Source organism: Pseudorca crassidens, chromosome 2 (assembly GCF_039906515.1).
Source record: "Pseudorca crassidens isolate mPseCra1 chromosome 2, mPseCra1.hap1, whole genome shotgun sequence".
Taxonomy (NCBI): Eukaryota; Metazoa; Chordata; class Mammalia; order Artiodactyla; family Delphinidae; genus Pseudorca; species Pseudorca crassidens.
Window position 1 is genome coordinate 166,986,980 of NC_090297.1, and position 15,966 is coordinate 167,002,945.

At 53.9% G+C, this 15,966-nt stretch overlaps 1 protein-coding gene across 1 annotated transcript; it reads right to left on the reverse strand.

The window, feature by feature from the left end:
- Window positions 1-4,214: 4,214 nt before the first annotated feature.
- Window positions 4,215-10,149, reverse strand: HLX (H2.0 like homeobox). Its single transcript, XM_067729707.1, has 4 exons — window positions 8,729-10,149; window positions 7,768-7,947; window positions 6,803-6,987; window positions 4,215-5,058 (listed from the first exon to the last, which is right to left on the reverse strand). Exons 1-4 carry the CDS (start codon window positions 9,318-9,320, stop codon window positions 4,552-4,554), a joined length of 1,464 nt encoding a protein of 487 aa, XP_067585808.1. The 5' UTR covers window positions 9,321-10,149; the 3' UTR covers window positions 4,215-4,551.
- Between the last annotated feature and the right edge of the window lie 5,817 nt (window positions 10,150-15,966).

The following is a 15,966-nucleotide window of genomic DNA, read 5'->3' on the forward strand; positions in this document are numbered from 1 at the left end:
GCGCGCTGCAGGTTCTAATATCCGTGTGTGTGAGAAGCCGCGGAGAAGGAGGATCGTTCGTTTTTGGGACGCTGGCCAATCCCATCACAACCTCAAAGGTGAGGCTGTGAGCCAGACATAAGCACAGTAAATCGGGGTGTATCACCCCCAGCTTGAACACCTGCCGTTAAAGTCCTCCTTAAAACCCAGCAGTTGCATCTTCACAAAGACCACAGTGTGTGCAACCCCCTTACCCCTACCCCAGGCTAAAGGGGGGGGGGTTTGAGGGCCCTGAGCCTTTAGGGCCCTCTCGAGCATCTTTAAAGTAGTATCACCGCGTCGCACGGGGAGGTCTGAGCTCTCAGTCCCTCTACCAGCATTTCCTTCTTAAATAAGGACGAAGGTGGAGGGAAGACTAGGGCGCGCAAACCGGAGGAGGGTGTGTCGACCTCAGCCTCTGAATTCTCATTTCTGGCTCCAGATCTGCGCCTGGCGCATCCTGCACTCCCAGTCTGTTTAAAGTCCGCCACTGCTTGAGGACTTTGGTGGGGTCAGATCCGGGAATAGGTTAAAGCTCAAGTCTAAAACGCCCGCAGAACATCCCCTGCTGCAGCGCACCCCAAAGCTCCCGGAGGCTGTGGCTACGGGAGAACCCGAGGTCACCTTCCCGGTATGTCGGCTTCTGGTACCTAGAGCAGGAGGGACCAAGTAGGTCCGGCACTCAGAGCTCACCTGCGCCAAGCTGGCCGCAAACTAGAACACTTGCCCACACCCCACTTCAGACCCTAGTTAGAGGGAGCGGCCACAAAAAGATCCCAGAGCCGCTCGTTCCCTCTGAAGTTTGGAAGGATCTGTGACAACTGGAGTCTGAGCAACTGCCCCCCACCTCCACCATACGAGCGAATCCTAGCTGGAGGGGGGGGCGGGTGGAGACAAGGGATGATCTCCATTGGAGGGTATGAGGGCCACAGCTTCCGTTAGAGGCAAGACTTCTCCTTGAAGTGCCACAGGATCGGACAGTTTTAGCCTCAGTGGGGACAGGACGGCGACGGCTACACGCTCCCAACAAGTCCCGGCATCGCGGCCCCTGCCCACCCTCGGCTGAGGCAGACAAGCGCAGGGGAATGCGGTGCCTGCTTTCAGTGGCTTAGTCAGCGAATCTTGGCGCAAGAAAACTTTTCTAGAGACAAGCGCCTCAGGCACCCACACTGGCAGAGGAAGGCGGTGTGAGTCTCTTCACTTTGCTTTGCCATCTGGAGGAGAACGTGGAACTTTATTTGCTGAACTAGCCCGTCCGCGTCTGCGTTTCTGTGTGCCTCTGAGGGCCTGTGTATTTGTATTTGACCTACGTGTGTAAGAGTTGTGTGTGTGTGTGGCGTGCGTGCACCCGAGGGGCGTAGCCGATCCCCCTCGAGTCCCAGAGAGGCGCGCGCTGCTCGCCCGCCCTCTGCGCGCTCAGAGCTGCGCAGAGGTAACCTTGCTCGGAGGGCTTGGCGCCGCCAGGGCTCCGGGGCTGGCGAGGTGGGGCCCTGCTCTGGGCAAAGAGTTATTACTGCTTTCAGCAAAGGGCGAAGCCTGGGGCGGGGTGCGGGGGTAAGGGCGGGGAGCTCGGCTCTGCTCTTCTCTGGGGCCCTGGGCCCGGGCGAACCCGCCTCCTCCAAGCCCCAGCTCTGCGGGCCAGGGCCGGTCTGGGGTCCGCGGACCTGGCGCGCTCTGCCTTTTCTTCCGTGCCTGCGAAATCTCGGTCTTAGTTCAAGAATTTCTAGCTTCCCTGGCCACTCTTGCTAGCATCGAGCGCCCTCGGGGAAAATCCCCGTACACGGGGCCGAGCGAGCAGTCCCGGGGATGACGCGGCCTGGCCCGAAATGCTGCTTCCATCCCGCCTAGACAGACCCTCCGACCCGGCAGCTTTCCTTCAAAATGAACTTTAAACTTCTCCCGGGCTTATTATACTCCGTTCCTGATGAAAATCTGGAAGAACTCCACAGCCCAGGGGACAGACCCGCTAATGTTTCACGGGGAAAATATTCAGGAACGACAGACCACCGTGGTGGCTGAGGGAGGGGCGCCTCCTGTGACGACCCCACCCCCACCCCCACCCAGGAGCATCCTGACTCCCGATGGCCCATTTCATTCCCAGCCCTTCAGCTCCACCGTGCCCTGTAGTCTGGCGAAACCTGACTGGGGTAAGGGCGAATTCTACCTGAGATCACATGCCTGAAGTCCCTGAGTGAAAAGTTCTCCTTCAGTTTCAAAAGCCCAGGACCCAGACAGGAAAATGCAGCGCGGGTGTGGGATCGTGAGCTCCTCGCGGGCCTCGTGAGGAGGGGTAGCTGCGATGCGCAGAAAGCACGACCCCCTCCTCAGCTTGCCTTCCCAGCCAGAACTGAATTTAAGTGCCTCAAAATTCGATGTTCCTGGGATGTCCTGGTTTCAGGATTTCAGGATTTCTGTAGTGGGAGGAAATGAATTTCGGAAGTGAAGGCAAAATAAAGGTACAGAGAGACTCCTACAGTTCAGGTAGCAAAGCCTGTGGTGTAGAGGAGTCATCCTAACCCAGGGCTGGGACTCACAGCAAGTGTGGAGACTGCAATCACCCCCAAACATATGCTCCATTTAGGGATAACAGCTGGCTGGTGTCCCCATTTAACTTGAGGTCCCTTCTGGGGCACTTTACCTTTCTCATCTTTCCTAGGCCAGACCACCCCGGTGGTTCCCCTCCCCCCTGTGCACGTTTCTCTAGGGGTTCAGCTCCATTGGGGGGGTTGAGTGGTTCACTTCAGCAGGCAATAGTCAGCCTTGCATCCCTGGGCTGCACTCTGGGGCTTGCCCAGGTGACCAGCTGAGCCAGGCCAAAGGAGACTAAATCTGAGACCTCTACTCTGCCCTTGGACGCAGACGTCTAGAAAAGAGGTCTTTGTGCTCAAGCGAATGGGTCAAAATGGGGAAACAGCTAAGCTAGACCAGGGAGCTGCTAGGAGCCTTCTGGATAAGGCCAGGGGTCTGGAGTGGGTCCTAGGCTTGCTGGCCTCAGTATCTACACAGGAGCAACACTCTCTCTCCCTAACGGGTTCCATGTGACAACCTGCTTCCCATAATGGATGACGGGCCTGTAAGAGGCCTGTGGCTTTTCCCCAGCTCAGTGTCAGATAGACCCGGATGATCAGGTTCGTCCACCATGTCTATTTGTTCTAAAATCTCCTGAAATCAGTTTTTACCAACTCCGAACATTTCGTGGTTTCCAGGGGAGGGGGCATGGGTGTCTTCGGAGAGAGATTTGACGCTTCAAGATTTCAAAAAAAGAGAAAAGAATTGAATGGTCCATCCCAGTAGCAACATGGAGACAAAATAGATGTGCTATATTCCAGTTGCAGTGTGATGGGGAAACTGCCTTTCATCTCACCCCAGCTTGGGGTGGGGTAAGAGTTCAACTGGACACCTGTAGCGGCCCAACTGCAAAGGAAGATCGTGTGTGTGTGTCTGTGTGTGTGTCTGTGTGTCTGTGTACACGCCGATGGGGGCGGGCAGATGGTGTGCGGTTTAGCAGATCCTTCACTGGCCAAATGGGAGCCAGGAACTCCGAGTTCTGGTTTGGGCTCCTCCTCAACCTTGGACAAGGGAGGGGACCTTGAAAAGATCACCATCCTGCCCTGTAAATGTTTTAGCAGCTTTCAAGCTATCTCAGCCTCAGGCTTCCAGACCTAACTCCTGTGACCTGTCTATTCCGTCTACCCTTTTCTCTAGACACTACAAACCTGCTGCGTCCCCTACTCCATCCCCAAGCAAGGGGCAGTTTGCGCTGGAATTGCCTCTCTAGTACTAGCTGTCGCTAGGCTGACCCTGTCCCGCACCACTGTCTTCTCCACTCAACTCTGCTTAAGCTGGAGCTGCGGAAGGCTGGTGCGCACACTCCTCGCGTCCTGACTCCAGCTGGGGGAGCCATCTGCCCGACAGGCCTGACAGATTCTATGGCCGACTGAGCTCTCAGGCCACACTCAGCGTTGCGATCGCCGGATCAGTGGTGGTTAGTGAGGCCTACGAGACCTCTGAACTGGTGGAACCCCTAAGCCCCGGCGCCGATCTCTGCAGCAAGGTGGCTCTGAGGTTGCAGCATGTCCCCCCGAAATTCTAGTCCCCCACCTACAGCTGCTCGGACCTGCAGTGTCCCGGGGCTAAGGTCCGGGTCGGAGATTCCAGACCCTAACGACTGCATCGCCCCAGCAAGCCAAGCGGCCTTTACAAACCATAGTAAACATTTTATTTACAAGTCTGTGGCATCCTAAGTGCATCGTCTTTCCGCCACGACCCCTAATGCGGGGAGGACTGTTTAGTCCAACGCTTCACAGTGCGAGCTGCTTGTATCCAGGCAAAAGTGCTCGGCGGGCGCTGGGAGCCTGGCGAGAGGCATTCCGACTCCCCTCGGCTCTGGGAGGGGTGGGCTGCACCGGCCGGGACAGCGATGCGCAAGCTGGGACTCCCGCCGCCACTGGAAAGTAGGCACAGAATCCAGCCCACACTGGAAGGCTGGGAGCCTGCACGCAGGGCCCCGCGTCTCCTCCAACCTCGTCCAGTCTAGAGGCCGCCGAGCGGCGCCGGGGCGGGCTCGGGGCTTTTGGGGGCGCTGCCAAGGGCTGGCTGGAGCGCAGGGAGCAGCTCCGAGGCGCCGCTGCCGCTGCTGTGGCCGCCGGAGCTCCCGGCGCCGCCGGTGCTGCCGCTACTGAGGACGCCGAAGTTAAAACCGCCGCCGCCGCCGCCGCCGCCGCTCCCGCCACTGCCTCCGCTGCTGGCGGCGAGGAGGGCGCCGGCGGCCGAGGCCTTGATGACCGTCGTTTGGTGCAGAGACCGCTCGGCCCCTTCAGTCCGCTCCGTGTCGCTGGGGGCCATGTCCAGAGACTCGGAGTCGCTACTCTCGCTCTCAGCCTCGCCCTCCGAGCGGCTGGGGCTCAGCTCCGGCTCGCCGTCGCCAGCCAGGGCTCCGCCCGACGGTTTCTCGCCAGCCTCCTTGTCTTTGTCCTTCTGGGCCTGGGCCTCCTTGGAGTGTCGCCACTTCATCCGCCGGTTCTGGAACCACACCTTCACCTGCGCCGCGCCGCACCGGGAGACAAATAGGGACACGGAGGTGAGACGCAGGCTCGCTCCTATTGGACTTGCGCGCACCCTGGGGCACTCCCAAAGGCGGGAAAGCGTCGCCAGTTGTCCCCAGCACCTCTACCACAGGCCAGGTACTGTGCTAGAAGCAGGGACCGAGAGGCAGCCCAGGGAAACCACGAGGATCACCAGAGACCCTCGCCTAGGGAAGCAACTAGGACTGTTTCTCAAAATGTGGCCCTCCGACCGCTAGCCTGGAGTGACCTGGATGCCTGTTGGAAAGGCAGATTTCTGCACCTTGCCCTCAAACTAGGGAGGATCAATGCTCTAAGTCGATGCTTCTTGACCCCACTTGAGCCAGGAACCCCCCTCCCACGAATCTGATTACAATTATGGACCCCTGACCCAGGAAAATGCACATATACCCAAGATTTTGCACACAGTTTCAAGGGTTTGGTGACCCAATGTTAAGAATCCCTGCTAAGTTGGGCCCCTCCTCTACTGCCACTACCCAAGGCAAGTCCCTACAAAAACAATTCTTTTTAAGGAGCAACCGTGGAAAACAAAGGGGGAAGGGGGTTCAAAGAGTTAATCCCAGTGGGGTGGGGCACCAATGGACTTTCTATAAGAGAGCATTTCCTTGGCATGTGTGTACTCAGAAGCTGATAAGGACCCTGCTCCTGCCCGGGATAGACTAATCCTTCTGTGGGCTCAGAGAACACTGGAATTAAACCTGTGCAAAGTGGAGGAAGGGGGTAGGGATGGGGCGGAGAATCTATATAAATATACAATCCCCTGGGGGTCCCAATGCATTCACACAAGTTCCAGCTTCCCTTTTAAAAATAACATCCACAGCTGGTGGAAAACGGCTGGGCTCTTCCAGTGTGTGTGCTGGGGAGGGGAGTTGTGTGATGGAGGACAGAAGCACCCAGGGAGCAAGGGCCATTGTGGTGAGGTGTTCGAGAACGGTGACTCTTCTATTTTCAAAACTTAAAAAAAAAAAAAAAAACAGGCTTTGAACTTGAGAAAAGAAAACATATTGAATTCAGGCACAATAGATTTGCTATTTGAAGATTTGTCGTGGAAAAAGAAGAAACTCAACTAGGCAGAACCTGGTGAAATGCTCTTGGGTGTTCTAAGAAAATCTCTTTTTCTTTCTCTTCCTCCCTTCCCCCTCCCATTATGCCGTTAGAAAATCGGACTGACTGTGGCAGCTCCAAGCGGACTTCTTGCCCTACTGGGGCTAAGTAATTCCGTTTGAAATAATGTTTTCACTTCCTCACAACTGGGGATTTCACAATCCAGCAGCAGCAGCAGGAGGATGAGGGAGGGAGGACAGGAGGGGGGAAGAAACAACAACAATCTCTTGACTTTGGAGTTTTATCTCTTCTGAAATAAACTGCCTCCTACAGCAAATTGTGCTACAGTCGAGTATATAATTATTATCTCCTGCTGCCTCTTTGCCTTCTCGGCAACATGCTTTCTCTTGTTGGCCAAAATAAACACGCAGCGCTTGTTGACAAACCTCTTTGGGGATGGGCTATTCTTTCTGTCCTTCTCCCCCACCCCCTTCCTCTCTCCTAGCTCAAATTGAGAAGTCCACCTAGTCTCCTGAAATTCGAGATCTAGTGTTTCCACTGCAAAAGGAGAGTCGGCCGGCGGAGGGGGCCTTGGGGCTAGGCCGCGAGCTGCTGCCCGTCAAGGGGGCTGTGCGTCGGGGCCAGAGCTGGCTTACCTGGGCATCGGTGAGACCCAGCATCGCGGCCAGCTGCTTTCGGTCTGGCTTGGTCACGTACTTCTGAATCTCAAACCTTTTCTCCAGACCTTTCCTCTGCAGGTTGGAGAAGACCGCCCGTGACCACGAGCGCTTTCTCTTGTACGTCTGCGGCATGGTGTCCTTCGTGAGCACAGCGTAGGGACCTGCCACCATGCGGGAGCAAGAGAGAGACAGGAGGACTCAGTTAGTGCCCTATCCGCGGCCTGCACGCCTGGGGCTCACTGTGATGCTTAAACTTGTTTTACGTTAACAGTCGGCTCTGAAAGCCCTTCACGCAGACACAGAATGGCCTCTCTAAGAAGGAAATGTACGGCTCTTAAGACCAGAGGCCGAAGGCCTAACGCGAGTCTGGAGTGGAGAAGCCCGGCGTTTCACCGATTAATTCCAAAGTAAAGACATAAACCGAATGCATGGCCATCAGGCATGCTAAGAGCAGGCGAAAATGCGCCTCGGCCTAACGGATCTAAAGATGACAGCCTCGATTCTCCACTCTGTGTGTGTGTGTGTGTGTGTGTGTGTGTGTGTGTGTGTGTGTGTGTGTGTACTCGCATCCATGCCCATCGTGAAGACGGAACCTTCCGGCAAATGTTTAAGATCATTCCAAAATGAGTGTATGTTAATAACACCACCACTTGCTGCATTTTCAAAGCACCCTCTCCGGCGAAAAGACTAGGGAACCCCCCACCCAGCCCACCCGCTCGCGCACACTTTCTTCCCTCCCCAGGCTCTCCACCCCTTAACCCCGGGAGCCGACCGAAGAATGAGCTAGCTCACTGAGAAATCTTTCGGTTTCTCTCCGGACGTGGTAGCCTCCCGCATCAACTCCGGGATTGCTACACCTCGGTGGCCACGTGATACTCCAGTCCTAAGTGTTTTGGCAGTCGACCTGCCCGTTAGGCCGTCGATCAGGAGGGTTTCCGTACCTGGAAAGGTGTCTTGAAACTGATGCTGAACTGAATTTCTCGGGTTCGAGCTTAAGGGACTCAGGATGGCAGAAGCCTCGTTAATGGGATCTAGAGACGCGAAGAACTGGCCGGTGGAGGGCTGCAGAGCGGGGAGGTGCATCCCCGCGGGCCGCCCGCCGGTTAGCAGCGATGTGAGATCTGGGGACGAGGGAAAAGAAGAGTTGTTACCCCTCCGGCAAAGCCACACTCACACTCTCTGGGACTTGTTCGTCTCCTCCCCCACCCCTCCGTTCCGTTTTCCTGAAGGGAAGTGGTGAGAGACCTCTGTCTCCGCGCCGCCGGGACGCCTCTCTCCCGACAGTGGCCCAGGGGCACTGCACGAACTGTTCCTGTGTGTCCCACAGGTGCACGTCCACGCATACAGCTAGGAAGGCCTTCAGGTAAAGAGGCCTAAACGAAGTCACTTTCAGGTGCCTTCCAAGAATTCCACAGACCTAAACTGTCCCTCCAAAGGATCCCTCACCCTGCTCTCTTGGGAGTTTAGAGTCAATATTGTTCATCTATATTCCTTGGGTGGAATTTCACTAGAAAGCAGACAAATGGACGGGAAAGTGTTCCCAAAAGGGCTTTGCCTGCCAAATAAGGTAGTTCTCTTTGTAGATACGTGATTAAAGAGACAGAGAGATGATAGTCATTTTAGCAAATATTATTTACACCAACGTTTTTATGAATACTGATTCCGTGGCATGTGTTTTTAAAGCATCTCTGGATTCTTCTTCCTCTTTTTTTTTTTAAATGTAGAGCAGGTGAGTTTTAAACCTAATGTTTCACAGTCTCCTTACAACTCATTCTCTTCTCCCTCATTTTACCGATTTGTCCTTAATTGTGAAAACACTCAAAGGAATCCCAAATGGCCCAAGGATCGGGGAGTGCGTCAGTGCCCTGTTCAGAGGCCTGCAGCCTCTCGCCCAAGACCTACCTCTCAGTGTGTTGCCTTCCTTGACTTTTGGGTCAAATTCTGCAGACAAAATGCGGTCAATTCCAAATTTGAGGTCCTTACTGGAGGGGGCCGGGGCGGAAGCGCTATGGTGGGGATTCGGGACCAGCCGCGACCCGGAGGCTGGGGACTGCAAGCTTCCAGCCCGGGGTGGAGGCGGAGGCTGCTGCTGCTGCGGTTGCTGCTGCTGCGGTGGCTGTTGTGGGTGATGGTGGTGGTAGGCGGCTGAGAGCGGGGACAGCCGCGGAGGGAAGCCAGCCGGGACTTCGGAGGGCGCCACCACCGGGGTGGGTCGAAGCGGGGATCTGGTGGCAGCTTGGAAAGAGGCGTGCGGGTGAGCCGATCCCAAGTGTGCGGTGAGGGCAGCGGCCGAGGCCCCCGCCAGACCCTCCGGAGCCGCCCCCGTCTCCCCAACGCCGGCGTGCAGGATGTCCGCGATGCAGAAGGAGGGTTTCTTGACGGCAGCGGGGTCCAGGGGGAAGGAGCAGCCGCCCGGGCCGGCGGAGGAACAGTAGGCGGCCGACCAGAGGCTGAAGTTGGACGCGTAGAAGGGAGCCAGCCCGGCGGCGAACATTCTGGCGGGGTGCACGGAGCTGCCGCCGCGGCCTGGCCGGGCCCGGTGGGTGGGGAGGGGCGCGGGGAGGGGCGCGCTAAGTCCAGGAGGAGGCGGCAGCCCAGCCGGGGACGATCCGCTTACTCTTCTCCGTCCGAACTGAAGGGAGGCCAGGGAGCCCTAGCGCCACCGAGGGAGGAGGCGAGGGCCGGATCCCGGCCACTCACGGCCTCGGCCCCTGGCCTCACTTTAAAGGCGGCGCGGCGCCCGCGCTCCCCGCGGGCTGTAGGCGAGCGAGGGGTGCTGGAGCCGCTAGGCGGGCGGGGGCCGCGGCTCCACAAACGCCAGGGAAGCCGGGGAGACAGGCGCCGGGCACCGAAAGAAACACTCAAACAGCTAAGCCTTAACAGCTAAATTTAAAACAATAACAATAATAGTCCGTTAGTTTAAAAAGAAAAAAAAAGTAATAAGAAGAAAAAAAAAAACTCCTCTCTAAAAACTCCCAAAGTTTTGGCAGGAGCTTTCGAGTCAGACCCAGGGTAGGACCTCGATCCGAGCGCTCATTGGCCATCCTGGTGACCAATAGGAGTGGGAAGTGGAGGGGAACTGGGAAAGAGGGCGTGGCCCGCCCCTTCGGCCACGCCCTGGCCACGCCAATCTGTTTGCTGCTGGCGCGTGGGCTGTGCTTGGTCGGGCGCGTCCTTCTGCAAAGGGTAGGGGACTTCGAACAGCTGCTCCAGGGAGTTCTAACTCCCACTAACTTCTGCAGCTCCGAACCGGCACCAGGCGTGGAGAGTTGGTCACAGCGCTCCTGGAGCTCTCGCCTAGGGAAGCTGGTGCTCCCGCAGATTATCGCGGGTGCAAGGCCCGCCTTGTGGAACTCTGGCGGCGCCCTAGGTTTCCCTCCTGTTTACATCACTCGGGCCAGATTTTTCTCCAGTCGGCCTTTATCCCGAGAGTCGGTGTCTTCTACAAAGCTCCGTCCTTCGTGGGTCCCCGCCCCCACGCTGCCCTGCTCTGCTCTCGCGCGGGAATGCGGCGGCACTGGGTCCGCTTCCCTGCCTCGGAGATCCTCAGGGAAGAGAGGAGGGGCGGTCGCAAATTAGCTGTATTCCGAGCTGTCACACACTGACAACTTGAACCAGTAACTTTTCAAACAAAATAAGATGGATGTCTCCGAACGTCTCTCTTGGACGCAGCCAACCTGAGCCTCGGAGACAACAAAACAAGCAGCCGTCCGAAACCTGGGAGAGCGGCACGCGCGTCCCCTCCTTTAATGCACCTTGTAGGAAATGTCACCCTCCCTTCTCCGCCACATCCCCGATCACGTGGGGTCCATTGTTTTGCAAGGGCCCACAAGAGTAGATTTCCTTGGGGTTAAATACTACTTTCAATGCTGTGACTATTTCTCCAGGGAACCCCCTGGGCCTGGTCGTAGGAGAAGCTTCAGTGGTGACCGACGTCTTCACTTCGGACTTCGGGTCTTCAGAGCGCATAGTGGGTGTAGTGCGGGGTTTTCTGCAACACCAACATCTCTATTTTAAGAATTCGTTCTCTTTTAAATTATAGTCAGAGTGGATTTCCCCACCCCTCTCCCATACAAACCACAGGCCACCCAGATGAGCTCTTCTTGCACATTTTCAGGAAGAAAATAAAATAATAATAATGAAACAGAGAAATCTTTTGTTTTCGATTGTCCTAATAAGCATCTTCTAACAGAACAGCATCTTCTGTGGCGTTTTCCTCCCCAGACTTTCAATATAGTTGCAATAAAGTTTCTGTGGCTTTTTTTTTTCTTCCCCACTTCAGTATTTACAGGGCTTGCCGAAGAAACCCAGGAAGGCAACTGAATTTGCCATGCCTATCTCGAGTTCAGGATTTGGGCTAATGAATTTGGTTTCTAGCCTCTGGTTGCCGATGCTGTCATTTTAAGCTTTTGACTTTGTCCTGGAAAGTATCAATCACTAATCAATCATTTGTAACCAGCCAGCACTGAGAACAACCGCCGCCCCCCTGCCCCCCCCCACCAGCTTCTGTCTGTCTCTGTCTCTCCCCGCCTCTTTTACTAAGGGGGTTTCTTGCCCTGCTCCGTGCAGCCTCAGCCGCGACAGAGGTGTTATGTCCAGAGATGGAAAAGAGGGAGGTGATCTGCTGAGGTGAAGGGCACCTGGGGTGAGAGAAACGCAGGACGACCAGTCCTTCTGTTTCTAGCCAGAGGCCAAGGGGTAGACAAGCATAAAGCCACTCGAGGTGCTGGACCCTCCTTGAAAGGCTCCAGTGCAGGCCTTGCAGGAAAAGGCTGATGATTCTGGGGAGACTCCTGTGGGAGGGGGCGGCCTCAGTATAACTTCACTGCCCTCAGGGTAAAACACTAGCGCGAGTGTGGTAAGGGTGGCCTTAAGCCCTCTCTTTCTCTCTTTTCCGGTGTCACTTCCAATTCCGCTGCAAACATTGAAGCCGCGGCCTAAGCACAAACTCACAGTTCGAAAAGAGGCGCTAATATTTAGGCCTCACCCCCGGCAGCCGGCCGGCAAATAAGACGCGACCCTCGGGAGTGGGTGCAGGGTAAAGGCTGCGCGGAACGCGGGCTCTCCGGGTTTCCAGCTGCATCCACCACCCGCCTCTGCAGCATTTCAAGGCCCCGGGGAAGGAGGCAGGAAAGGTGAGGACGAGGCCCAAAGGCGAGTTTTCCCCCGCAGACTCTTAGCCCCGCCTCCCGCTCCTTTCTCCCGGCAAAACCCGCGGCTTGATTGTAAATTGCAACTTGCCCCGTGCGCCCTTCTGCTCTCCCAGACTCTCGGCTTCATTGCAACCGCATCAGCGCCACCCAGACCCACCCGGAGCTCCCGGAGGGAAACGCGAAAAAGGAAACCTTTGGAACGACCTCCTGCCTACCCTCCACACTCCTTCCCAGGCCCGGGCTTCGGCTCTGCGGGCCCCTCTCCCCCTTTTGAGTCCGCAGAATCCCCTCCTCCTCCTTACTCCCCCCACCACCCCTCAGAACCAAGAAAGCAGCAGGAAACCCTGGACTCGCCGGAGTTCAGGTCATCTCCTGTTTTTTTGATGGGCTCAAACTCGGACTAAATGAGCGGATGTGCCTGCAAGATTGGTCTCAAAATAGAAGCGCCCTTAGTATTTTAGGATACTGCAGAAATCCTTATTTCTTCCGGAGAAAAACTCTATAATGACTCCTAGCACTTCCCCTTTCAATATTTGTACAACTTTATCTCCACCGACAAGTTGCTCGGGTGACGCAAATCCGCCCTTGTGTATTACAACTACCAAAATAAATGCGCGGAAATCAATTCCCTTCTAGCAATGAAAATATAAATATACAGCTGCGACTTTCCCCTTTAATCTTTACTTTCCGAGCGGCTCCGGGCTGTGGCGAAATGAACTGGTCCAGAGCAATTGAGACGGGGCGGGGGGTTGGGGGGGAGATGGGGGGAGGCCCTGGGGGCAGAGGCGAGGGCTCCCGGGGCCTGGTAGCCGCGGATTCCGGGCTCCAGCAGGAGTGAAGACGGCCTGACTAAGCCGAATTAACTTGAGCTTAAATGTGGCTGCACCGTCCTTTGAGGAAGCTCAGATGAAAAGCCGACTTTGTCTGAGGTTGTATAGCTGCACGGGCAAATTACAGTTGACAATAGAGCAACAGAGGTAGTCGTTTGTACTGAAAGGTTAAACAGCTTTGGGTGGGGGGTCGCACTAGATGGGGAGATACCATAATAGCAGGGGTTTCAGATCAATTCTGATGGCTGTCTTTAATGTTTACACCCTCCCCTTCTAAATCAGAGGTTTATGCGTCGAAGGGAGAGATGGGTCTCATTACCCTTCGGTTGTCCTGTCTTCTGAGTCTCCATCCTTAAATCACCAATGCTTGGGAGCACAGATACACACCAAATGAGCATAAAAGCTCAAGGAGAGTGAATGTTAAGCTTTGCTTATTACATAACATAACTCTTCAAGGGCTTAACCTGTCCAGATGTGCTTTCTGCTTTTGGACTCTGGAAAAAATAATGTACAAGATACACCTCCCCCAACACACACCTTTAATTTCAAATATTCATTCAAACAAAGAAAGAGATGGAAATAATTAAATATTCACAGTCAGAACGAGAAGGCTCACCCAGCTATCAGGATATGAGAGGTTTGCGGCAATGTAGGAATCTGAGCATATTCTGCCTGTCATTCTGCCAGCTGAAGATTTACAGACTGATGGACCCAGGGCTCGCATTTAGCGGTCGGTGCGGGCCTTCTCTTCCTTGTGACGCTAGATACTAGTTTAGGACTCTAGAGAACACACACAAACACACACACACAAACACACCTTGGATTATTCTAAGTAGGCCACAACTCCCTTTTCCTGGAGACCTTAGTTATTCCAGAAGTAAATATAGTTCCTGAGTTTTTTGAAGATAGTTAGGCTTTGATAGGGGGAAGGAAAGGTGAATAACAATATGGTAGAACCGCAAGGTCCATAGTCCCTTGATTTATTGCTTTTCCTTTTCTCATTTCCCAGGTGAGGCAGACTTACAGGTGGCCATCTATTTATGTGGCCATAACCCTGCCCTTGACCTCTTGCCAACAGATCTGGCTTCAGAGCTGCAGACAGCTTTTCAGGTCTGATCCCATTTGCCCTTTCTCCTCACAGAGTTTCTCACATATTTCTTTTTCCCCATTAATAGGATATACCACTTCACATACAGGTACCTTCTCTCTCCCTCTTCCTGTCTTACACACAAACACACACACACACACAAATATGTTTGCACACACCCATCACTGGGGGTCTTAGAGACTAGGGAGAAGGGCAGGACAGGCGGTTGGGTGTTTGCTCCCGTTGCAAAAAGCTATATCTCTGTCTCTCCAAGTCTGCTCTCCACACCTAGCCAAGAAAGACCTCAGACCTCATAGAACCCATTTCCACATGGCACATTGTAACACAGACTCACACATATTTGCAGTGAAATCATGGCCTCATAAGAATAAAATATGAGAGACCATCTTTAACATGGAAGAGATTTAGTACTTCATTCAACAGGTTTCTATGCGGTCGCTGGAACCAGTTCTCACCCCCTCTCCACGTATTAGTCACGTATTAGCTCATTAGCTGGATGTGCTGCCTGAGTTATTGAATCTGAGGGGTTTTATTTTAGCTGGGGTTTTATTTCTAGTGAGTGAGTTGAACATTAAGGTAGGAGAAGCAGGTGTAGGTGAAAATCATATATTCCAAACAACTCTGGTGTTGCCAGAGAGAGAAGAAAGGCACTCCCAAAACAATATTTATCTAAACAAACAAAGCCTTCCTTTCCTTTGAGACAAGTTCCCCAAGTTAGAGCACAGGTTCTAAGAACAGGAGAGGGATTCAGACCCAGACTAAGAGGCAGGAATGGGAAGGAATTCTCTGAAGGGAGAAGATCCTCAATCCAAGGTAGATCGAGCCAGAGGGTTGCCCCCATCTCAGTGGTTCCAATCTGTCCACCTGCACCCCTCCAGAATTGGGACAGCTCTGGATTTAACAGCAGAATCCTGCCAGCCCCCTTTCAGCTCCCCAGGCCCCTGCATCTCCTCATTCCTAATAAGCCTGCTTAGTACCAAAAGTTGGTTCTCTGCTGACACCTGCTGGGCCATCTCTACATCGCTTTCTGGCAGCACCCATCCTGTGCCAGCGATGTTGCTGTGATGAAAGTTGACTCTTCCTTTTGCGAAAACGCAGGTTTCTAAAATTGGCTCGGACCAGCAGCTGTTTCCTTCCATATTGCCGACAATATGAAAAGATCTTGTATTATGTGTTTGAAATCACCAGACAGGGTGAGGGAAGCTGTCATCCTTCAGTACTAAAACCTTACATTTCACAGATCTCAAGGCCAACTTCACATTTATTATCTTACTTATTCTGTAAGATAATCTATTGTAAAGATGAAGGGGAGGTATTATTGCCCGATGTGAGTTTAAGAAGTTGATCCTCAGGTTAAGTGGCTTGTCTGAGGTTACATAGTTAGGAAATGGTGTTGCAGGGGGCAGAGGCTACATTTTCTGACTCATCAGCTATGCCACTCAGTCAATTTCTTTAGGAGAAACAGTTTATTCAGAGTGAAAACTCTCTGCCCCCCAATCAGAATATGCATTTGTTACAGGCAAGGGGCTGGGGAGTAGAATTGTGTCTAACCCAGAGATTGTCATAGGAACACTGTTAAACAAGGACAGATTGGTGATCACATCACTAATTTGTGATTAGAGGTATTAGGGAAACCCTGGGTTCGCAATGTTTCCCTTCCCTCTGCTCGAGATAGCTGAAATTCTACTCCTGCAGAATTCCTTCTTTGGAGATGAGACATCATACTATGAATTCATGTATCTGATCCTTTTCATTGTGCATATACCTGAGGGCAAGGAGGTTTATTTATTTATTTTTATTTATTTTTATTTTTTTTTTTTGCGGTACGCGGGCCTCTCACTGTTGTGGCCTCTCCCGTTGTTTTGACCAGGAGAAGACAGAAGGAGATTCTGAGCATGAAGCAGCCAAGGGCACACGCCTTGTGGGGCAGAGAGAGCAGTGTGAGAGCATTGGGCATGGTCTCCTTGCAGGGAGCTTAAGAGAAAGATTGCAGGATGGCACTTTAGCCTTTTTCTAGGGTCTGTCCTCTGTCCACAAGTTCTCTAAATA

What these genes read in the sequence shown, in the direction of transcription:
- HLX (XM_067729707.1), bottom strand. Translation starts at nt 9,320, where the DNA reads ATGTTCGCCGCCGGGCTGGCTCCCTTCTACGCGTCCAACTTCAGCCTC. An exon ending in GGAAGGCAACACACTGAGAG is followed by an intron (nt 7,948 to 8,728) that starts GTAGGTCTTGGG and finishes CCTCGTCCCCAG; the next exon opens with ATCTCACATCGCTGCTAACC. An exon ending in GTTTCAAGACACCTTTCCAG is followed by an intron (nt 6,988 to 7,767) that starts GTACGGAAACCC and finishes GCATGGTGGCAG; the next exon opens with GTCCCTACGCTGTGCTCACG.